This window comes from Tiliqua scincoides, chromosome 3 (genome assembly GCF_035046505.1).
Source record: "Tiliqua scincoides isolate rTilSci1 chromosome 3, rTilSci1.hap2, whole genome shotgun sequence".
Classification (NCBI taxonomy): Eukaryota; Metazoa; Chordata; class Lepidosauria; order Squamata; family Scincidae; genus Tiliqua; species Tiliqua scincoides.
The window spans coordinates 226,598,250-226,622,198 of NC_089823.1; the positions used below are offsets into that span (position 1 = coordinate 226,598,250).

Genomic DNA, 23,949 nt, shown 5'->3' on the forward strand with positions numbered 1-23,949 from the left:
CCATCCCTGGCTCGACTCTTTCCAACAGCAATCTCTCAGAGAATGTAAACATCAGAGCTAAGAGACTTGCCACCTTTGTAGGGAGAGGAGCTGTGTAAAAAACTTACATATTTCTATGCCATGAATTTTTCCCATTAAATTTCTGCCTTCTATGCAGCTGTTAAGAGCAGAGGGCGCAATCCTAACCAACCTTCCAGTACTGACATAGCTGTGCCAATGTAGCGTGCACTGCATCCTGCAGTAGGAAGCAATCGGGGGGGGGGGGGCTCCTCAAAGTAAAGGCATGTTTGTTACCTTGCCTTGGGTCCGCATTGCGGCTAGGTCAGTGCTGGAATATTGGTTAGGATTGCGCCCAGAGTCTCTGGCTATAAGAATATAGCAAGCCAATCCAGAAATTGTTCCACATTCAGTGGTGGGGGGCAGTCACATTCCTCAGGTTAAGGGAGTGTTTGCTCCCTTACCTAGGGGCTGCATTGCAACTTCGGCACTACTGGAAAGTTGGTGAGGATAGAGCTGTATGAGTTATTGCACATGTGTCTGGTTTAGGGTCCAGCTGGCAGGCTGGAAAAACCCCAATACAAAACTGCATCCAATTTTTTTAAAAATGAGAACATTTGGGAAACTGAAACAGGATCTTAAGCACTTAATAGAATTAAGGTTCTTAAGCAGGATCTGAAGCAAAACTGATTGTCTGCATATCTTTACAGTATTTTACATAGTGTTGCCACGTCTTTACAAAGATCTGGTGCTGTGCCTTAGCCAGCATCTTTCCCCCTCATCTGCTGCAGGAAATTGAAGGCTTGACCTGCAGCAGGGTAGTTGATGGAACCAGCAAAGGAATGCGCCAGGAGACGCAACAACTGCATCTCTCAGTGCATCTTGAAGGAATAGGGATCGTCATCAGGTGAAAATCTGACAACCATTGTGCATTTCACTGTCAATGAAGTGTGCTGGCGCTCTATGCTTTTTTCTCAGCATCTTTTCATTGCAGAGTGCTCCTTTGGCAGCTTGCGGATCACATCCTAAACAGCCGATGCTTTGCTCATAATTGAAATCATAATTGATTTCTGCCTGCATCGTGCAAATCATGCATGACTCCATTAAGGGAGCCAGAGGCAGACCTTGAACAAGGTTCTGTATGTTTAAGAACTGCAGAGAATTAAGGTTGTGCAGCATTGATGGGAAGAAGCCACACTGGATGACATGTTCCTTGCGGCACAAACCTTAAAGGTACAAGCGCCTCCTTAAATAGTGCTGGTCAATAGTTCTGGAAAAAAAACAGCTCAAACAGGCTTGTTATTGGTCCCTGAAACACACTGGCTTGATGTACATAAAGACAGAGAATGGAGATAAACCATTTACACATTCTTTACACAGAATGGAGATAAACAAAATTACCAATTTATGTCTGCACAGCAAGCTGCTGTTAAAGGCACAGTTGACATGTGTTTTTGTCAACACCACCATAAATCTTGCACAGTTTACTTGCCCAAATTCAAGTATAAGTGTGCCCCTGCCCATTCCGGAACCCTCCATAGATATAGGGTGACGCTCCCCATGCTCAGGAGGAGAGCTGCTGAAATCTGCAGATGCTTGAGCCAGCAAATACACAATTTTCCCCTTACAGTGACTTTAGAACATAACCCTCATGTAAATTGCAGGTCAACTGTAATTGCTAATTACCTACATGCCAGGCCGTTCAAAAAATATCTGACAACTGTTTGGTGCATTGAAAGTAAGTCAGAATAACCCACAATATTCAGTGGTTGTGCTATATGCTCTCCCATCCCAAGAGTGTTCATTTCTACCCCTTGCAATAATTACCTGTACTTGACTCTCTGCCTCAGCAAAGTACTTAAGAATAAGCAACTTTTAAGCACACCAGCAGAATCACAGGTTTGAAACAGCTTCAGCAAGGGTTTCCTCTGTGTCTTTAACAACAGTGTGCTGTGCGGACATTAGCAGGTGATAATGCAGCAACCCAAGTGTAATCAGATCAATCTGATCATTATTCTGCACAATTAGAACACAATGGAATTCTGTTCTCCTGGACAGACTACCCAACGATGAGTAACAAGCCTAGAGGTATCGCTCAGCACAATCTTCTTCAAGCTGTGGGAAGGAGGCCAGATTTGAATGCTGCCCAACACAAAACCTCCCTGTGTATGGTAAGTGAGAGTGTCAGGGAGCCATGCCCCAACCTTCTGCTATGTGATTCTCCCATCTAACGTGGTATAGTGGTATATTTGGTTTCATGTGATTCAAGAATGTGATTCCATGGTGATTCCACTGTGAAAGGTTTGCAGCGGAAACCCTCTGGGCCAAAGGTTACTGCTCATCCAATTCTTGAATTTCAGAAGACCATAGCCCCAGTCGTGATTCCTGGAACGCCCATGAGAGTGAAAGAGCAAAAACGGCAACTTCTCCATATGTGCCTTGCTCCATATATATATATACCTTGTGCCATGTAGTTTCTTGCAATATACTGTGTCTGAAGGTGCAGTGGGTGGCGTGATTTTGTGACCAGGATTTGTGTCATTCCACCCCTTCTTCCAAACCAGAACTGTCTGGGAAAAGATTTGGGCGGTGCACTATCCTTGGTGAACAGTTCTCAATGAACTGTAATTTGGAAACAAAAATCCACATGGTTGCTTCACGGAGGCAGATCAGAAGACTGCAATCATAACCTGTTTGCAAACTTCCAAACTGGATTGCAAGTTCTGGGGCAGATGTTTAAAGGTCTGATAGGTCCTTGTCTTCCTAGGAGATCAAGAAGGCTCCAAAGAAGCTGGCTTCTTTGTCCAGGTCTACCAGGTCCTCATTGCTGATGGAAACAAAAATCCGATCGTGGCTTTTTAACTGGAACACCCCGCCTTGGTATATGGAATAAAGGCCGTAGCCTGCCTTTTTAGACCAACAACTTGTCCTTGCGCTTTTCATCAGCAGGATAGGATCTGGATAGTTGGTGTACTTGGAAATGTACTGGACCATTTGCTTGGGGTTGAGGACGCTGTCCGAGCCAGGATTCGAATCAAATTCTGGATTCTCAGGTTCGCGAAACCGAAAGTAAGTTTGAGAGTAGATGTAATAGAAGCCTGTTTGGGGTATGATCAGTTCACCATTACTCAACTCTACATTGTAGAGAAAGGAATGAGCCCTTTTTGAGGGCTCCCACGTGTTTATTTTGTATCCAAAACCATTTCCAAGCAAGGTACCTGCGAATGGTTGGAAAAGACGACAATAATCTGTTAGGTATATAAAACACATAACCAGGTACAAGAGAAGAGATTATTTTGCAACTGCTTTTTGGTTTTTGTCCCAATCCAGGATTCTATGCACACTCTAATGCCCAGATGTTGCTCATGCATGCCCAGGACCTCAGTCATATTGGTGACATTGCCAAGTACAAATCTAGTGCTTGACTGAATTGAAAATAAGATTGTGGTTGATGCTGGAGAAAAGTGCCACATTACTCCAACCTTCACAAGCCCATCTTCACTGGAAAGCAATCTGCAATTACCATTAAGTCCACATCATTCAATGCATAATTTATCCATTATGTTTTCATAGATTTCTAGCATTCTCTTCCAGATCTTCATCTCATCCTTCGTTCATTCACTTTTTATGGAACATCCCAATGACACTAAAGACAGGCTGAAAGCACAATGTTTCTTACATTCCTCTCCCATGTTTTATCAGACCTGATTTGTGGCATATGCAGTGGCTTAGTTAGAGGGGGCACAAAGCACTAGGTTTTGCAGGGAGCCTCACTGCAATCAGTCCCTTCTCCTCAGAGTCATTCGGTGGGGGGGGGGGGGGCAAAATGGAGGCATTCACCTGGCTCCAAAGGGGAAGAGGAGGGGCTGCTTGCACACTGCAATGAGGAATAATGGTCAAGGAAATTCAAGGTCATGTGCCCTCATTTTTGGCAATAAAAAAGATTTTCCAGTTACAGTCAGGTAGTTAGATCATGACATACGAGACTGATTTTTCTGGAAGATGACAGGCTAATGTAAGCCAAAGAAAAAAAAAAGTTGCCAAGGACCTTTGCTGAGATTTTCTTATGAGTAAAATTACAGGAGGATTTGGGAGAAGGGATAACATACGAGCACTAAGTAGCACTCGTAGCATAGTTATAGAAAAGTGTGGAACTCTCATTTTAATTCCATTTCCTGCTAGTTGTGGAAAAGGAGCTACTCAGTAGTGTTACAGGGTTACAGTGAAGAAGTCATTTATAGCAGTGGTTCTCACACATTTAGCACCAGGACCCACTTTTAAGAATGAGCATCTGTCAGGACCCACCAGAAGTGATGTCATGATCAGAAGTGACATCATCAAGCAGAAAATTTTTTAACAATTCTCGGCTGCAATCCTACCCACACTTACCCAGGAGTAAGTCCCATTGACTGTCATTGTTAAAAGAATATACATAGCAGCTTGTTAAAAGTACAAGTCTGTAACATTTCCCCAAATGCAGTCACAAACCATGGTAGTATCAAGTCTAATATATTAAAAATAAAATATTGAAATGAATGGGGACCCACCTGAAATTGACTTGTGACCCACCTGGTGGGTCCCAACCCACAGTTTGAGAAACACTGATCTATAGTAACAGATGGGTTGTTTCTACATTAATGTAGGGATTTTTTTTTTCCTGAATGATTCATTTGTGGGACAATAAAACAAGCCAACCAAGAAAAGAAGCAAGACCAAAAAAAAGAGCATTTCTTCTGTATGTTTTTGCTGTTTCCTTCTTTCTGGTCTTTTGTAATCTGCAACAGCGCAATTTTCATGAATGAGAACTGGGTGAAAGCAGAGCATCCATACACACTGGCTAATAGCCCAATCCTATACATGTCTACTTAGAAGTAAGTCCCATTAGGGTCAATGGGGCTTATTCCCAGGAATGTGTGGGTAGAATTGGGCTGTAAGTTTCTCCACTTCTCAGAAAAAACAGGAAACACATTTTGCCAGAATAACGTAATGTCTTACTCTGTGTGGTTAAAGCACTCTTCCTGTTCCTGTTTGCTGTGAGGTGAGCTGCCACTCTGGGCAAAGGAGTCTCAGGAGTGTCTCTTTCAGTCGCAGAGGAACCAGGAGAAACACCACCTGGATGAAAATGAAAAATTGTCAGCCCTTAATCCTGAGCTGGTTCCACAGTTAAAGGAATTGCTGTGGCGATGGGGTCGGCCACATGTTTTGCGTGCACAAGACACAACCTTCAGCTTCCCTAGCTAAAGGATCTTGGGTAGCAGGACTAGCAAGGTCCCCTGCCTGAGACTCTGGAAAACTACTGCTAGAGCAGGCAAACCTGGGGTAAGATGGACCTCTGAACCAATTCAGAAGAAGACAACTGCACACACTCATTCTCTTGACCACTCAGTCAGGAAGAGGCAGGTGATTGCATGAGCTGTCTTTCCCCAAGTCAGCTGATTGGTCCATCTATTTATTTTATTTATTTTTATTTTCCACATTTTAATAACTCCCTCCCTTCATGAAGCTCAGGGTGGTGTACATTGTTCCCCCTCTTTTTGTCCTCACAACAAACCTGTGGGATAGGTGAGGCTGAGAGATAGTGACTGCCCAAGGTAACCCAGGAAGTTTCATGGCTGAGTAGGAATTTGAACCTGGATCTTCCAGATACAAGTCCAACTCCTTAACTATTACACCATCTTAGCTCTCTAGCTGATTCTGTCTATGCTGCCTGACAGTGGCTCTCCCTGATTTCAACCCAAGGTCTTTTCCAGTCCTACCTGGAGATGCCAGAGATTGAACCTGTAACCTCTTGCACGAAAAGCAGCTCCACCACTGAGACTGTCCTTCCCCTAAACATGCTCAACACAGGAAGCTGCCACATGCGGGCAGTCCAATCCTAAGCCGCCCAGCGTGCACGAAAAATGGCTGTCGCAGTATTCTCTGCACACTGGGCAGCTATCAGCAGCTACTTGGGGGAAGGGGACTTTTGTACTGGTACTATGTATGTTTCCATTTACCCCTTTGTTCATCCTTAAGGAAATGTCCCATGTGTCCATCTATACCAGGTGTGTCAAACATAAGGCCTGTGGGCTGGATGCATCCCCCAAAAGCTATCCAACTGGCCCTTGGGCTCCCTCACCATCACCATCAGCTGCTCTCAGTTGCTAAGCTATTCTGGGTTGGTTGGCAACCTTCAGTCTCGAAAGACTATGGTATAAGCCTACAGCACCCGATATTCCCAGGCGGTCTCCCATCCAAGTACTAACCAGGCCTGACCCTGCTTAGCTTCTGAGAATCAGACAAGATCGAGCATTCTGGGTGTCACTGCTGAAAAGGCATCCCACATGATAATTGGGCTCATTCATATCATGAAAATATGATCAAGATTTGCTATTTTCTCTTCTGTCATTTTCAGCTAATGAGTTCATGAGAGAATAAAGTGCTTATTTCTGGTCATGACCTGCTTAATTACATCACTTCCTGCTTCATATCACTTCTGGTCCCCAAAAGGCATCAAGAATGCTATTTGTCCCACTGTATGAAATGAGTGACACCCCTGATCTATACATTCGCATTTCAGCTGATTAAAGACAGGCTTTGAACAGATTTGCCAATCATTTCCTTGGTGCCTTATCCAGACACAGTTGGTTGGCAACCTTCAGTCTCGAAAGACTATGGTATAAGCCTACAGCACCCGGTATTCCGAAGCGGTCTCCCATCCAAGTACTAACCAGGCCTGACTTTGCTTAGCTTCCAAGATCATGGTATAAGCCTACAGCACCCGGTATATCCAGACACATACCCCTCATAAAGTAACTCTGTTTTTCAAAACACGGTGAATAAACATATCACTGGGTCAGTACCTGTTGCCAAGGAGGAACCTGCTTCCATACGATGCCTGGACATCATCTGCAATGGCAAATGAAATGGGTTAGCTTTTTCCCTGAGAAACAGAACAAAGAAGTATGCAGAATTTCACTCTGTCACTGGCTGAGATGCAATTTATTCCACAGAAATATGAGCAGAAGCTAGACTGTGGTCCACCCAATGGCCAGTTTCTGGTGACCTGTGGGTTTGCCACACTCAGTAGGAAGATGCAATCAAGTCACAGCTCCCTGACAAGTGTTCCTGCAGAATATATGGAGTATTGCCAACTTTCCAACCACCTTCTGCTCCTGCGCCTTTAGCAGTAACGTCATGCACAGACAGGAGCAGTTAGGAACGTTTATCTTCATGTTGTGAAGGTCTTCGGCTACTAGTCTTGCACATCAAGATGCTTGTTTAAGGCACAGGAACTGGCCAGACTGTTCTTCCTGGTTAGTTGGCAATCATTGAAACGTGTGCAAATATTGTTTGTCATGTCCACACTTTATGTTTTTCGGTGCATATATAACAAGGCTCAACTGTTCGCCTTGTAATATGCGAAGTGGACTAAAATCCACATCAGACCAATCAGGTTCTGCTTTTCAACCTTTGATCATGACATCTACTGAAAAGTACCTTTTTAATGAGCCTTGAGAGCTGCCACCTGACTTGCCAGCAGGGGTCACTGTCTTCATTGTAATTTGGATCCAAGTCCTCCAGGTTAAAATTGTCCCTGGTGATGCAAGCAAAGCCGCTCTTGGAATATGTGTCACGAAGCTGTGTCACAGAAAAAAAGGAACCTTGTTAATTTCTCCCCCATGGAGGTAGATGGAGCTACACACTAATTCAGACAAGTGAGCATTGGAAAATGTCTTCACAGGGCATGCTTCCCCCCATGGGCTCTTTAAAAAAAAAAGTTTGATCTTGTTATTTGTATCAGACCTTGTATCCCTAATTACAGTGAAATCCCCTCCTAATAAATTTGGCGTTCAGATATTGTTTGAACTTATTTGTTTGAAAATGTATTATCTGTTCTTCAGCAAAATGTTTCCCAAATAGTTGACAGTAAAACAGCAAAGTCATAAAAAGAGTGACATAATTAGAACAGAGATAAAAGCCCACAGATAGGAGAATAACTAAAACAAAAATCCATTGGCTGTTTAGAAAAGCCTGATAACACATAAAACATCCTTGCCTATTGCCCAAAATGCAACAAAGCACTTGGTAAGTCTCCCCAGGGAGAACATTCTAAACATGGGGGTCACCACAGAAAAGGTCCTCTCCCCAACTGTCACTTGGCTCATGTGAGGTGAAGGCACCTGCATTAAGGCCCCCAGTGAGAATCTCCATGCATGGACAGGCAGCACATGTGAGAAAAGATGGTCCTTCAGGATAAATCCCTAAGCACAGTTATAATAGAAAGCATCTACTGAACCTAGATAGGTCAGGCTGTATATCTGTGCCTGTGATCTATGTGTATCTGTGATCTATGTGAATCGAACCTGCGTTTGGTTTTATGTGGCACTCTTGTTTTGGGTTGTTTATTTTGAGCTACCTAGAGGCAAGGATTTCTGGAACCTCTATAAAATAAATGATGCACTGTCTTCTTCAGCAATTTCTGAACATTTATTCAGAGCATTGAGGGGGATACAAAACGCAGGAGATAACAGGGGTCGGGGTGGGGAGTGAGAGAGAAACTGGATATCCCCCTAAGATACAAGAAGAGATGTCCTACACAGAACAACAGTCTGATAAAGAGAACTCATAAATACGAATTAGGCAACCAACAAAAACAGTCTTATCATATGCCAAGTGTTCAAGAAAATCCAGAAATTGTTCTTCACTTCTCAAAGTTTCTATCATGCCCCAACCATGAGTGGGCTCCCAATGCAAAGGGGAAGGAGACTGCCGTATTAGAAAGGCCTAAACCCCAACACTGAGCTGGACTTTGTCAGCCAGGAGCCCTCAAGCCAGAGAATCCCAAGTTGGGACCCCCAAAGATAGCACCCTCTTCCACACCAATGCCCCCAAGTTCTCCAGTGCCTGCTCACTAGTTCAAGCAATTCACCAGCCAGGAAGTGACAGAGTGACAGACAGTGTGTTTCTGCATGGCAAGCATGCACTCAACCATAAGCTTTGATGCCTATCCATGAACTGAGCCCTACTGAAAGCTATAGAACAGTGATTTTCAAGCAGTGTGCCACGGCACATTGGTGTGTTGTGAATGGTCTGAAGGGGTGCCGAGGGAGTTAGGGGGAGAGTCATTTATTAGTAGGGCCACTGGGGGGGGAGACCCCCTACCCAGCAGTGTAGTGTGCCTTGTCAATTGTCAAAAACAGATGGTGTGCCTTGACAATTTTAGCGCTTTGTCTGTGTGCCTTGAGTTGAAAAAAGATTGAAAATCACTGCTATAGAATATGCAGCACAATCTTAAATACTCAGTTTAACATGTCAGAAATAACAGGCGTATTTTTTTTAAAACAATATAAGATATGCATTCAGATTTAATGGCCTTTTGGCATTAACAGACAACCTTTCCACTCTTACAGTTGAAGCCTATGCATGTCTACTGAGAAGTAAGTCCCACTGCATTCAATAGAGCTTACTCCCAGGAAAGTGTGTTTACAACTGCAGCCTTAACTTGCAAAATCAAGGGTTCACCATATGCAATGGTGCATCACCACAACACCAACCACCTGGGGCATTGCCCCGCCCACTGCATGAGAGGAGGTCCATCATGGGAGTGACGGGCTGGCCTCCCACACCAGGTGACGCACCCTAGTGATGCCATTGAGTGGATGTATTCCAGTAAGTCAGCCATTTTATGGCCCAATCCTAACCAATTTTCCAGTGCCAGTGCAGCTGTGCCAATGGGTCATGCACTGCATCTTGTGGTGGGGCAGCAGTCACAGAGGCCTCCTTAAGGTATGGGAACATTTGTTCCCTTACCTTGGGATTGCATTGTGGCTACATCAGTGCTGGAAAATTGGATAGGATTGGGCCCTGAACAGGCTGGATAGTTTTTGATAATGGAGCCTTTATTTAAAAGTACAAATCACGATTCTACTACCAGAATGCCAAAGGGTGCCTTTCAAGGCAGTCTGGTTGATAGTCTGGGTAAGGGAGAGGAAAAAGGTGACGGAATAAGAGAAATGCACCTTCTCTATCCCCATAATGCAGAGTTAGGAAAAGTACGTCCCAGGACGATAGATTCAGCCCATGAGACTGATCCAGCCTTGCTACTTGTTCATATCCATGGTTTTTAGACCCTTCTCCCATAAGTACATAAGAACATAAGAACAGCCCCACTGGATCAGGCCATAGGCCCATCTAGTCCAGCTTCCTGTATCTCACAGCGGCCCACCAAATGCCCCAGGGAGCACACCAGATAACAAGAGACCTCATCCTGGTGCCCTCCCTTGCATCTGGCATTCTGACATAACCCATTTCTAAAATCAGGAGGTTGCGCATACACATCATGTCTTGTACCCCATAATGGATTTTTCCTCCAGAAACTTGTCCAATCCCCTTTTAAAGGCGTGCAGGCCAGTCGCTATCACATACACACCAATACTGGCAATTGCTTGCCAAAACAGAGCACCCTCACTCCCAGAAGCAAATAAATGTGTAGGGGCTCAGCAGAAAGGCCTGAGCATGAACAAGGATGCGCTCTGCCTGTGAGCAGCGGGCGCCAAAAAGACCTGGCCAAAAACAAGGGAGGGCAAGAAAGGAAAATTCACTATTTTCCTCTCCAGAACTTCTTCAATTCAAAAAGGAATGCTGAAAAATAATCCTAAAAGAAGACTGTGAACTTGGTGTATTCAAAGGAGAAAGGGATGCAACATAGTTTCTTGCAGAGCTGGAATCAAAGTTAGTGTGGTAATTATTACATGGATGTCCTCTGGCCCAACCCATGATTTCCACCCCCGCTCATGTGGCTCTGGGGCCAAAAGGCTTGCCCATCCCTGCCATAACAACTTGGGTGTGTGGCTGCTGTTGAATCCTTTGGCAATCCCTCCTCAAGCTGGCGCCGAGCATGGTGGAAGATGGAATGGTGCCCTATCAGTGATTTAGGAGGACTAGAAGAAAGGGTTGACTTGCACAATCCAGGACTGGAATGATAATTCAAAATCATTTTAATTTATCACATGGCAAAGACAAAAAAACAAAGAGTATTCATATTTTTTTTAACCCCACTAAGAACATCTACCTTTTTAATAAAACTACTTCACTGAAAATGGTATTAACAGTACTGTGGGCTTTTGTATTGGCCCTTTAGAGTCCTGGATGATGGAGGAGCACCCAACCTTGGAAGGAAGCCAATATCCTCATGTCAGTTTGGAAGCAGGTTCTCTCTTCTTCCACTGGCCATTCCATCTTCATTTGGTGACCACCATCTACAACAGCAACATGTTATGCTTAGTACAGATTTTTTACCACTCACACCTCTCCTCCTTGCTCCCCTCTAATTCTGAAATGGAATGCCAAAGTATCTCTCAAAGTGAATGTACCAAAGCAGACATGTGGAGAGTGTTTCAGCCACCATCAATAGAGTCTTCTTCTCTTGGACTATTTTGGCTTCTCTTGTGGACCTACAATTCAAAAGAAGAAGAAAAGTCTTCAGGCTATAGAACTTTCTTCATCTCTTTTACTTGCCCAACCTATAATCTTGAGTGCCAGTCACGTATTGCAATCCCAAATATACATACCTATGCATGGATTTGTTGGTGAAAGTTGTTATCACCTCCTCTGGTTTCATCTTCTAAAAAAAGTTGGACTTTTTTCACTCTTCCCTGGTGATGCTCTGTGGAAACTCACTCCTCCATCTCTCAATCCTTTGGTCTTTCCATTCCCCCTCTTTTCCCCGTTCTGTCTCAGGGCACTTATGGGTCAACCTCCTTTATGGATCACGCAGAAATGTTTCAAGTTAGCTGTGGCCTTTGGCAAGCCCATTCTCATGCACGAGAGTCAAATATCTTCAGATGCAGTCCTATTTCCCATTGCATGGAACAAGAAGGCGAAAGAAGAGCTGCAGACATGCTGTAGAACTACCAGAAACCATGGCAAGACACTTCACCATTCAAGTCTTTTGTTCTCAGTTTTGTAATTAAGCCAGAAACAGCAGCTAAGCTCATTTACCCTCTAACCTGGCTTGTTCTGACTTGGTTGCACCCCAAGGAGCTTAACTGCCTCTCTGTTGAGTAGTTCCCCACAACATGAGTCAGCAGGTAAAGGACTGTGTGAGAAAACAGCAGGAAGCATCTGGTAGTTTGATCTGGTCTGCAGACTGCTCTAGACCTGAGCTTGCTGCACACTCTCTCCTGCTGGCCATTCAAGCCTGTCCTTCCCTAGGGCATCACTAAATCCTCCAGCTTAAGTGAAAAGCCACTGGAATCTGAAAGGGAAAAAAGAGGACACTTCAAACAGAAAGACCATTCCTCACATTCTTCTTCTACTCCAGCAAAGATACCTTAAGCTCCAAATGCTGGTGCTCTGAGGCATGCTCTCACCGGACAAAATTCTTGGAGAGTCAGCTCTTCTAGTGTCTTCAGGCAAAATACTAATTCAAATTATATGAGGCATCAAATTATATGAGGCATCCACAAAGCTGAATGCGACATTTCTCATTTTCCATCTGCACCACTCAGGACAGAGTGTGTGATCTTCTCTCTCCAGAACTCTCTTTTTGTTGTGTTCATTCTCTACCGAAGCCAGTGTTGAATCTCTGCTGAAGGATAACAACTGTCAACTAAATCAGGCCTGTGTGCTGAATGTGGCTCCTTAAAGCAATTTATCCGGTTCCCATTATAATTGGGCTCTCCTAGCTTGATAATTGGCCTCTCTCATATCTTGAAAATAGGAACAAGATTTGCACATTTTCTCTTCTGTCATTTGCAGCTAATGACTTTTGATGTGAGAACAAAATACTTGTTTCTGGCTCAGTGAGTCAGTGCTCTTTCCTCCCAAAAATGTGTTTCACACCATTGTTTCTGTCTCTGTCCTTTCCGCCCTGTGCTGTTCGCTTAACTCTTTCCTTTTTCCCAGAGCCAGAATTCTTATTCAAACTTGTCCGTCTGTCTGACTTTTTGCCTGATATTTTGCAGGATTGAATCTCATTGTATTTCTGCTCTGAATCAGAAATCTTCCCCAAATCTGATCTTGTCAAGACAGCATTATTTTCCAGGCTCTGATTGGAAGCCTCCACTCATATATGCCTTGACAAGTATGCAGTCAGACCAATAGTGAAAGTGGCTTATTACCCTTTTTCCAGAGGGGCTAAGGGCCCCATCCTATCCAATTTTCCAGTGCTGGTGCAGTCGTGCCAGTGGGGTGTGCACTGCATCCTGTGGTATAGGGGCAGTCACTGGGGCCTTCTTAAGGTATGGGAGCATGTGTTCCCTTTCCATGGGGCTGCATTGTGGCTACACCGTAGCTGGAAAGTTGGATAGGATTGGGCCCTGAATGATCTAAAACAGGGGCTGACTTTTACACCCACAAACAGGTGAGAACCCTTTCATATATGTACACAGTGTCAAAGTTCTTCTCTTCAATGACTTTCTTCAGGTTTCCACAAAGCAACTGTAAGAAGGAAGTTGCTCACCCCAGAATCGGAGACAGGGAATGATAATGATTTTTTTCTTTCTTTTTGAGTTCCTCATCTAGTTTCTACTCACCACAGAAAATTTCCCCTGAACTACTTCCTTATCACTCTTAGAAGCCATTCACACATAAGAAGAACCCTGCTGAATCCAGCCAAAGACTCATCTAGTCCAGCTTTTGGCATCTCACAGTGGCCTAACAGATGCCCTCAGGGAGCAAGCAAGACAACAACAGACCCATATCCTGTTGCCACTCCCTTACATCTGGCATTCAGAGATAGGCTACCTCTTAAACCCAGAAGTTGCACACAATTATCATGGCTTGTAACCTGTGATGGATTTTTCCTCCATAAACTTGTCCAATCCCCTTTGAAAGGCACGTAGGCCATAAACCATCACCACAACCTGTGGGAACAAGTTCTGCAGCTCAATCACATGCTGAGTAAAGAAATATTTTCTTTGGTCTGTTCTAACTCTCACACTAGTAAATTTCAGTGGATGTCTCCTGATTCTGGGAGAGAATTTCCCTTTATCCACTCTATCCATCCAATGCATAATTTTATACATCTCACAGTTCAATACTAACTAAATTCCCGCAAGGAGATACAGCAATGCTAGCCCAGCCTGCTCTACATCCTGCTCGGGAATTTCAGCAGCTAGAGGTCTCCTCAATTTAAGGGGACATTTAACCCAAATACAGTGATGCCTCGCAAGACGAATGCCTTGCGCAACGGAAAACTCACAAGACGAAAGCGTTTTGTGATTTTTTTGGTGACTCGCAAGACGAATTTTTCTATGGCCGTGCTTCGCAAGACGAATTTTTTTGCATTTTTTTTTTTTGGTTTGTTTTAAATTGCGCTTCGCAAGACGAAAATTTCGCAATACGAAATGATTCGCAGAACGAATTAATTTCGTCTTGCGAGGCACCACTGTAAGCTGCAGTTAATCTGGACCCGCACCAACAATATCACTGGCTCAAGTCTGAGTTGATCCATTTTAGCAGACCAGGGCCCAGGAAGGGAGGCTAGGATACACGCACCCTGGTTCCACCAATCCTGCTCCCCTCCCAGACCTGATCAGCCCATCCCTTCCTTGTTGCCACCTTCCCTCCACCCCATACATCCATATGCCTGTTGACCTTTTCAAAGAATTCTAAAAGGTTTGTGAGGCAAGAATTACCCTTGCAAAAGCCATGCTGATTCTCCCTTAGCAAGGCTTCTCCCTCAGCAAGGAGGAAGATGATGATGAGCCACCGGCAGTAAGGAGAACCAATGGGTGGTGGAGTAGCTTTTGAAGGTGGAGGCTGGCATTCTGGGACAGAGGGAAGGCAGGGCAGGAGAGGGACTGGTCTGGAAGAGGAGCTGGACTGGCAGAGATGTCCTCTGCCAGATCCTATCCCCCACATTGGGCTGCAAAGCCCGACATGGGGCTTCTCTTGTCTATGCCAGCAAAATAGCTGGTGTAGACACAAGTAGCCCCACTGCAGGGCCTGGGGCTTTCTTCAGAGGAAGCAGATGAAAGTTCCCACCCCCTGAGGAGACCTCTGTTGGCCTCCCTGGCCCCGCTGGATGCAATGGTTGCCATTTTGGTGCCGCTGCAACTGGCAACTATGGGGAGCTTAGGACTGGGCTGCTCATTTAGTCATGAGGGACCCATTCAGGAAGTGGTAACTGCCCAAGCTCTTCTGCTGTGAAGACAGATGCAATAAACTCATTTACTCTGAAGGTATGACCCACAGAGATATAAACAGGATTTGATCCAGAGCAGAAAATAGCCAATTCCTTGGCAAGGGGAGGAAAGAGTTTCAAAACTCTTTCCGAAAGGTAACCTAGATGGCAATCCTATCTATACTTACCAGGAAGTAAGCCCCATGCACTATAATGGGACTTATTTCAGAGTAGACATCCATAGGCTTGGGCTCCTAATTTGATCTGCAGTTCACCACCTCTCTGGGTGACTCCATTCCCAACACAAACTGTCTTTTGATTCTTTTTTCCCCAAAGACTCCCACCAGACACAGTTGGAAATTCCCTATTGTGTAGCATTTCTAGACTGAAAGTGATAACTGTGTTTCAATGCCGGGTGTTTTTCATGACTATTTTCAGCCCACAAGTCGAATCCTTCAATTAGCCCTGGAGCTCTGTGTAGGAGTCAACGCTCTTGTGATAACCAGAGCTTTATTCAGGATATGTGGTTTAGTTGCTCAGCCTGACCTGAGACACAATTCCGACTCATTCTGAGAAAAGCAACCGGGGAGAAACTAAAATGGTTACTGATTGACCGTCTGCTTGTTTCAGTGCTAACTTGCATTGTTATCTAACCACTTTTTTATTATACATAGAGGCAGACAGAATCCATAACTATGCCCCACTTACAGATTTGCCCCCCTCTCTACACTCAGTTGAAAAAAAAACAGAAGAGGAAAAAAGCAAGGGGGGCAGAAGAGGGGATCAGGCAACAAGAGCCAGAAAAAATATTTCTAAGAAATGAGGCCAAATACTATAGAAAATATTAGCACAAGCATCTCTTCCACTGAATGTCACCCAACCCATCACTAAGCCCTTCTATTATTAAATTGGAATGGGGCAGGAATCTTCTCTGAAAATAGCTTTGATCTCCAACAGAACTGCAGGCTGAGATTGGCAATTTTTTACACTAGAGTTAAAGCAAAACAAACAGGATTCTGCACCAAAGTAATCCAAATCGTGAGATTAAGACCGCAATCCTAAGCATGACTGCTTGGAGGCAGGTTCCACTGAATACAATGGGACCTGCTTCTACATAACATGTGTAGGTTTGTACCACAATGTTGCATTTCCTAGGCACACTTACTTGGGAGTAAAATCTATTGAACTGAGAGGCATTTTCCTTCCAACCCAGAATGTATACTGGCCTGGACGCCTTTAAAAGGGGATTGGACAAGTTTCTGGAGGAAAAATCCATTATGGGGTACAAGCCATGATGTGTATGCGCAACCTCCTGATTTTAGAAATGGGCTGTCAGAAGGCCAGATGCAAGGGAGGGCACGAGGATGAGGTCTCTTGTTATCTGGTGTGCTCCCTGGGGCATTTGGTAGGCCGCTGTGAGATACAGGAAGCTGGACTTGATGGGCCTATGGCCTGATCCAGTGGGGCTGTTCTTATGTTCTTATGTATAGGATTGTGCTTCCCAGAATGCAAATTGAGCACATTTGCAAATCTCATTCTGCTTCCAAGATTTTGAACAAATTTGAAGTGGAAAAGAGACATGGCAACTGAGCCATAGGTAGGCCAGTGGGTCAGCAGTCAGAGAACAGTAGCCCAGCAGGTCATCCAGGGTGGTTTGGGGTAGTCAAGCTGACAGATGGGGTTGCTACTCAGCAGCCTCTGGTTTCTAAGGATGTACATGACTCAACATCCTATCTGGGTCTAAAGCTTAAGTGCTGTCTGGGTATATGCAATACTTCCTTATCCCAATACTGCACAATCCAGGGGAATTGTTTTTTTTTTCTTTTCTTAAGAAACTTGGAATTTACATAATTGCAGCTGTGGCGCACCCACACAGACCTCCCAGGAAATTATATACTAGGAAATAAAAGTGCATGGCAAGATGAGACAAGGATAGTGTTGGTTTGAAGCAGTCAGACTTAAGATTCTGCAAAACAAAGTTAGCAGTGCGTCTAGGCACATAGGAGCACAGAAAAATCATTCTTTTTGAAAAGGAATGAAAAGAGAAAAGAGGCACATCTTAATGATCTAGAAAAGAGGCAGCAACAAAACAGTGGCGTAGCTAGAGGGGTTGCAAAGCACTGTTTTGCAGGGAGCCTCACTGCAGCATGCAAGCTCTCCCTCCCCTTCGAATCCAATCTGGATGGGGGGGGGAGTAAAACAGAGGGAGAAGGACCACTTGCACACTGCAGTGAGCCTCCCTGTGAAACTTAATGCTTTGCACCCCCTCTAGCTATATCACTGCAAATAAACCCCTTCCAGGATAGTTATAGAATGTGTTTTGTGTTTAGGTACAGTGATTGAACCACGCACTGTCTCTTAGGCATAATCCACTTGCAAGATTACACCTTTCAGGTGGTGGTGGTGCTAAAATTAGCTAGCATACTCCCACTGCCCGCCCATACACTGAGTGAACATGTCTGGAAAGGGCTGCATTGTGCCACTTTAAGGCTGTAAAAACCACTTTGAGAAAACTAGAAAAGTGGAACCCATAACAAAGCCATGTGGGCTGGCCTGCCTCCTCACAAAATCTCCTGTGCAAAGACATTGCCAGTGTCACCTTGGGATTGCATCACACATTTGACAACATTTCCCTGCAAGCCTTTTGGACTAACAGGGTCAGCACCAGGCCCTGGGGGTTCTTAATGTGTTAAACCACTGCGCGCACATGTCCATAGTTGCCTAAGGCATCCCCTTCTCTCCAGGCAGCAGATCTCATGCTCTTTCCACTATCCCCTCTGCTCCCTGGGGCATTTGGTGGGCTGCTGTGAGATACAGGAAGCTGGACTAGATGGGCCTATGGTCTGATCCAGTGGGGCTGTTCTTATGTTCTTAAGGAGCTCTGGGAATCAACCAATTGCTTGGGGAGGATGGGGGGGGCATTAAGAAGCGCCAGTGTGAGTCTCATGTCTCCTCTCTTATGCCCACTCCAACATTAAGCTTGCTCCCAGAAACTCTCTGCAAAGCCATAGAAAGGTGCTGTGACTCTAAATTTTCTTAGCTCCATGTGTAGCATCCACAGAGTTAAGTAAATCTAGACAGCAGCTATTTTCAACCAGTGTGCAGATGCACCACAGATGTTTGGACCACAGTGGTTGAAAACAGCTGAAGAACTCTTCCTGGTTCTGGGGCTCTGCTTCTAGGGCAACTATCTGTAGTAATGAATTGTCTGTCCCTCTTCTTCCACCAACTCTGGATTGATCCTGGAAAATTCTTTGCAACCCACATCTCAGGGCCCAGTTGGGCTTTCCACTGATGCCATCACATACTCAGAACGTCCCTTTCTAGAAAGTCATTGTTTTTGGATGCTAGAACCCATGCTTCTGTTTACATGCATTAAGTACACCGCACTCACACTGTTCCATGTAGTCTGCTGTTAACATGACATGATCAGAGGTGGGGCTGATCCTGACAGAGATGTTTACAACAACTCCAGTTGTTGTCCAGCGCAATCACACTCATATTTCGAGGCAGCCGGTGAAAGATTAGTGTACAACAACCCTGCAGTGTGATCCAGGGTTTTTATCCAGTTTCCTGACATTTTTAAAAGGAAATGTAGGCTGAGGGATTGAGGTTATGAAGCTGCATGAGAGAAAATGGTGATTATGGGCAGGAGGTCTGGTCTAGAGGGTAGAGCCTCCATTTGCCTGAAGATAACATCCACAAGGTCACCAGTTCGAGGCCACCAGCACCGTGCGACCTTGAAGCAGCTGACAAGCTGAGCCAGTTATTCCATCTGCTCTGAGCGTGGGAGGATGGAGGCCAGAATGTGAAACCAGATCAGAAAGAAACATCTGAATGTTATGGTTCTTGAAAGACAGAACCTTCTTTCAATTGTAAAAATCCCTACGGGATTTAAATAGCCTGCCTATGTAAACCGCCTTGAATAAAGTCTTGAATAAAGACCAAGAAAGGTGGTATATAAATACCTGTATTATTATTATTATTATTATTATTATTATTATTATTAACACCTTCCCTACAGGTTGCTTTTTGCAGTCAATAACATTATACCCCTGACTACTTTTCCACTCTGTGGAAATCCTCCATCCTCTTTTCTCAAGAAAACAGCTGCTGGGGCAATTTTAGTCACAAATCCAGTCTGTAAGGAAGGGGCTAATCAAGACTCCCTCCTCCTGCAAAGCTGATGAAAACATTTTGCACCAAGGCAAAGTGTTTTTTCGTACATAGAAAAGTCTTGTTTGAGCATCATGGTCTTTAAATAGTTCTGACTGATACTGTAGTAGTGGAAGTTACAGGCCCACTCAACCCACCATCCCACTTGCACACAGTCTTCTGGCCTCAAACTCATCACAGGCTGCAGCAAAGGTCAATCCAGTTAGATAGCTCCCGCTCTACCCACTCCCAGTCAAAGTCCAGGGCTGGGGGGGGGGGGACAAGGACTTGGCTTGCTCTGTTGAGTCACACTATGCTTTTGCCCCTAGTAAAGTGCACATTTGCCCCAGCAAAGTGCACAGAGTTTCACCTTCCAGGTGAAACCACTACCAGGGCAGTGTTTAGGCTTTTAAAAATCAAGACAAGAATCAAATCAATGGGAGAAAACAACATTCCCCTCCTTGGAAAGCAGAGCAAAGGGTAATTCTGGGCTTCCTGGAAAGAATCTCACTGCTCATTACTTCCCTGTTGGGGGGGGGGGGGAAATAGAGAATGCACTCCCATAAAGAACAGAATGTGTGCAAAACAAGCTGTAAAGAGCGCCCTCCCTAAGGTCTGCAGAAATAGGTGCTGTTCTGTGTTTTTATTATGTGGGCACAATGTTTATAGCCAGACTCCAGACAAGAAATATGATTGCTATGCCCATGTTGAACGATATGTTGTCACGCTGCTTCTCTGGCCTTCCTCCAAAGAGCTCAGGGCACCCCAAGGAATTATCCCAGGTTATCTCTGAACAACTCATTGGGTTGCGTTGGCTGAGACTTGCCCAATGAGCTTCAGGGGCTGAGCAGAGATCTTTTATCATGTCTTCCAAGTCCAATGCTCTGCATTAACCCTTCACTGGTGCTCAGAACTTATGAAAACCAGGGGAGATGCAAGACTGATTTGGGAGCCAGGCAGAAAAGCACAGGAAGGGCAAATCAGTCCTGCTTTCTGTTCCTCCTGCTGACTGCTGCGTCCCAAATGATCCACAAGGCCACTACAATGTTAGTCTTTCACTGCTTGCACACCAAGAAGCATTTCAATTTGCAACCATGGCAATAAAAAGAAATACAAGTGCTGGTGTGAATAGTTTTCTATTCTAGACTAGCAACAGGTAAAGTTCCACTTTCTTCCTTGTCCTTTGCTACAGCAGGGACTCTGTCCACATACAAGAGAGAGTATTTACTCCTAACCCTTCCAGGATAATGGAGATTCTCTTGACTCCAGTTCTCAGGTATCAGAGTCTATTTTTGCTCAAGAATGGTTAAGACAGTACTTCATATATATGAGTAATTCACATATATGAACTGTAAATGCTCATAAATAGTCCACATAAATGGACAGCCAGGGGTTTTTTTTTTTTTCCCAAGGGACAGCCCACTTTCACCTCCAAAGTTTCTTATAAAGCGCTGGGCCAGGAGGAACCTAGGACTGGGAGCAAAATCTCTTCAGTCCCAGAATCCTCTTCACCTTGCCATCTTGCAAGGTTAGGGAGGAAAGACAGTAGCCCTTCTCCTGCAGGATTAGGAAAATGCTTGGGAAAAGGATTGCGGTCACAAAGCAAGAACAGGAAGTAAGCCCCCCATCTCATCTCAGGTGCTCTCTAACTACACAAGAAGAGGATGGGGCCACAACCAAGCTGGGGGTGGGGCAAAAGGAAGTTGCAGGTGGGCAGAGGTTCCTGGGCACAGCCCACAAGTTTGCCACCTCCCCCAACCTGCTGCTCCCAGCAGTTGGCATCATGGCTGGGTTCCCCCCCCCCATCTTTCATCAATTATCTAGAAAGAGAACACAGGAGTTAGTACTAGCCATGTTGCCAAAGTTTGTTATTCCCTGGTTCAGAACATGTGCAATCATGTCTTACTCTTGATTAAACTCTTGATTGCTAAGAACATTGTCAGAAGAGCCAGGATGGTGTAGTAGTTTGCGAAGCTTCCTGGGTGGCCTTGGGACAGTCTCTCTTAGCCTCACCTAAGAGAGGCTACCTCACAGGGTTGTTGTGAGAACAAAAGGAAGGAAGGAACCACATACACCACCCTGAACTCCTCGGATGAAGGGAGGTAGAAAAATGTGAGAAATAAATAAATAAGCACAAGCAGACCACCTGACCAAGCTGACAGTTGTTTGAAGAGTAGCTTCTCCATTCCAGAGCAAAGCCCACCCCTTAGGTAATTGGTTCCAGCTGGTCATAGAGATCTGCAAACTAAACAGAATTCTTATCTCCTTTGGAAAGATAACATGGGGGTGAGGAGGGGGAAGGAGAAAAATTATGCAAACAATATTTACACGTTGTTTTCCAAGAAATATTTTATTTTTCTAACAAAGCATTTATCATGTCCTCCTTTTTTTGGTATTGGCAACCTTCAGTCTCGAAAGACTATGGTATCGCGCTCTGAAAGGTGGTTCTGGCACAGCGTCTAGTGTGGCTGAAAAGGCCAATCCGGGAGTGACAATCCCTTCCACACCGGGAGCAAGTGCAGTCTGTCCCTGGTCTGTCTCCCTGGCTATGGGCCTTCCTTCTTTGCCTCTTTGCCTCAGACTGTTGGCAAAGTGTCTCTTCAAACTGGGAAAGGCCATGCTGCACAGCCTGCCTCCAAGCGGGCCGCTCAGAGGCCAGGGTTTCCCACTTGTTGAGGTCCATCCCTAAGGCCTTCAGGTCCTCCTTAGGGGTTCAGAAATAGACAAAAATAGAGGAAGAGTTTGTGTTTTCTTCTTGAAATGCCAGGAGATGAGATTCAGCATCTGTAAACAAAGCCCTGTGGTCTTTGGGGGAAAAAGGAGGTGGAATGGAAACCAGTGCTAGTTTCATGGAGGGTTCTGTATGCATGTTTACCCTTCACAGGCTAGAACGTATTTGTGCAACAATACCAAAGAGGTGGATGGAAGGAAAAAAGGAATGCTAGGCCACTAAAAATATATTTGCTTCTAGGGTGAAGATGCAGGCAGAGCTGCGTTTTAGGAGTGCCACTTTAATGTCTCCTGCATTGCCAGACTTTCTTGGAAGTGTCTCACTGAGTTCAAGAGATACTTCTAAGCAAGTGTGCAAACAGAGGCTTGCAGGTGTGCAGCACAATCCTTCACAGGATCAGGGCCAAATCCTATTCAATTTTCCAGTGCATGTGCAGCTGTGCTAATGGGGCATGCACTGCATCCTGTGGTGGGGGGGTAATCACAGAGGCCTCCTCCAGGTAGGGGACATTTGTTCCCTTAGCCTGGGGCTGCATTGCAGCTGCACTGGTGCTGGAAAGCTGGACAGGATTGGGCCCTCAGAAGTAACTGTGCAGGGGATTTGCAAATCCTCCCAAGCAATGGAAGTAAGGAATAAGGGCACCCGGGGAGAAAGGCGGAATACAAATCTAATAAATAAATAAAATAAGTAAGGCCCCTTGTGACCAGAGGAACTTACACCCCCCCCCCCCCCAAAAAAAAGCGTGCATAGGATGGGATTGCAGCTGTGACTCGTTATGCTCTGCACAGTTACTGGGGGGGTGGGGAAAGTGTTTGGAAAACAGGACTGCAGCCTGGAAGCCGGCGTATGTGCATATTTACTTGCAAGTAAGCCCAATCTAGAGCCAGGAAAGTTACTCCAAAGTGTAGCACGACTACGATTGAGGGCTTAAAGACAAAGGATGAACCATCAAATGCATTGCAGGATAAAAGTTTTGCAGGCTTGTCGATTTCATCAACTGGCCAGCTTTGGGCTCACCAAATGGACTTTCCAGCCTGCAAAGACCCCCCTTCCCCCAGATCTCCGCTCTGTGCCTTTGTCTGCCACGGAAACGAAACGGTTAATCGGATTCTTCTTTGTTTCTCAGTGGGGAGCTTTGATCGTGCATTCCCTCCCGGCACCCCGATCGTGAATACCTGCTACAGGCTGGTCCTGGCTTCCGAGTAAGCCCACTTAAGTGGATAGTGCACGCTGATTCCCTAAAGTTCCCACCCATCGTTCCCCACCACGAAGAGTCTTGCATTACTTTGTAACAAAGGCTCAGACAAAGCCCCGGAGTGGTACGACCAGGATTTTGAGCAGGGCGTGTGTGAATGGAGCAAACACGCGTGTTGCGGCTTTGCGGAGGGTCGGACGGTGGGAGAACCGAATGGCAAAGATTTTCCCCCTCCAAATAAGCCCAAGGCTCGACCTGTTTGGCCAGGGGGGCCTTTCAAGGCAGCCGGTGGCGCCCCCCCCCTCCGAACCAAAAAGGACACGCGTGTTTTGCACTCACTTGTTGCAGCTCGTTGGTGAAGTAGAGGAAGGTGATGGCCACGCAGATAGACTGCAGCAGCACGGCGAAGATCAACACCAGCCCGCAGGTCTGCCCTGTGCTGGGACCGGCGGAGGAAAGCATCTCCGATGGCTTGCAAGACAAAGGGAGACTCCAGAGCCAGCAGGCGATCGCAGCCCTGCGTGGCCGTGGGAACTGCAGGGCAGGAGGGAAGGCGGCTGTTGTGAGTGTCCGGAGGGCTTTGTGTGGTGCTTGTGCTCGAAAGGTGGAGCCTCTTCCTGGCGTGGTTCAAACTCCAGCCCACTGCTGGACAAACCAGGGTAGTGCCCCTAGCGACTGAATGCACCTCCAGGGATGCTTTGCACATGGACTCGTGTCCCCAGAGTCTTGCAGGGTGTTTCATGGCGCCCCCCCCATAGGGTC

At 45.5% G+C, this 23,949-nt stretch overlaps 1 protein-coding gene across 1 annotated transcript; it reads right to left on the reverse strand.

Annotated features, from left to right (window-relative positions):
- Positions 1-1,629: 1,629 nt before the first annotated feature.
- TNFSF10 (TNF superfamily member 10) lies at positions 1,630-23,766 on the reverse strand. Its single transcript, XM_066622272.1, has 5 exons — positions 23,527-23,766; positions 7,477-7,617; positions 6,840-6,885; positions 4,993-5,109; positions 1,630-3,215 (listed from the first exon to the last, which is right to left on the reverse strand). Exons 1-5 carry the CDS (start codon positions 23,647-23,649, stop codon positions 2,761-2,763), a joined length of 882 nt encoding a protein of 293 aa, XP_066478369.1. The 5' UTR covers positions 23,650-23,766; the 3' UTR covers positions 1,630-2,760.
- Between the last annotated feature and the right edge of the window lie 183 nt (positions 23,767-23,949).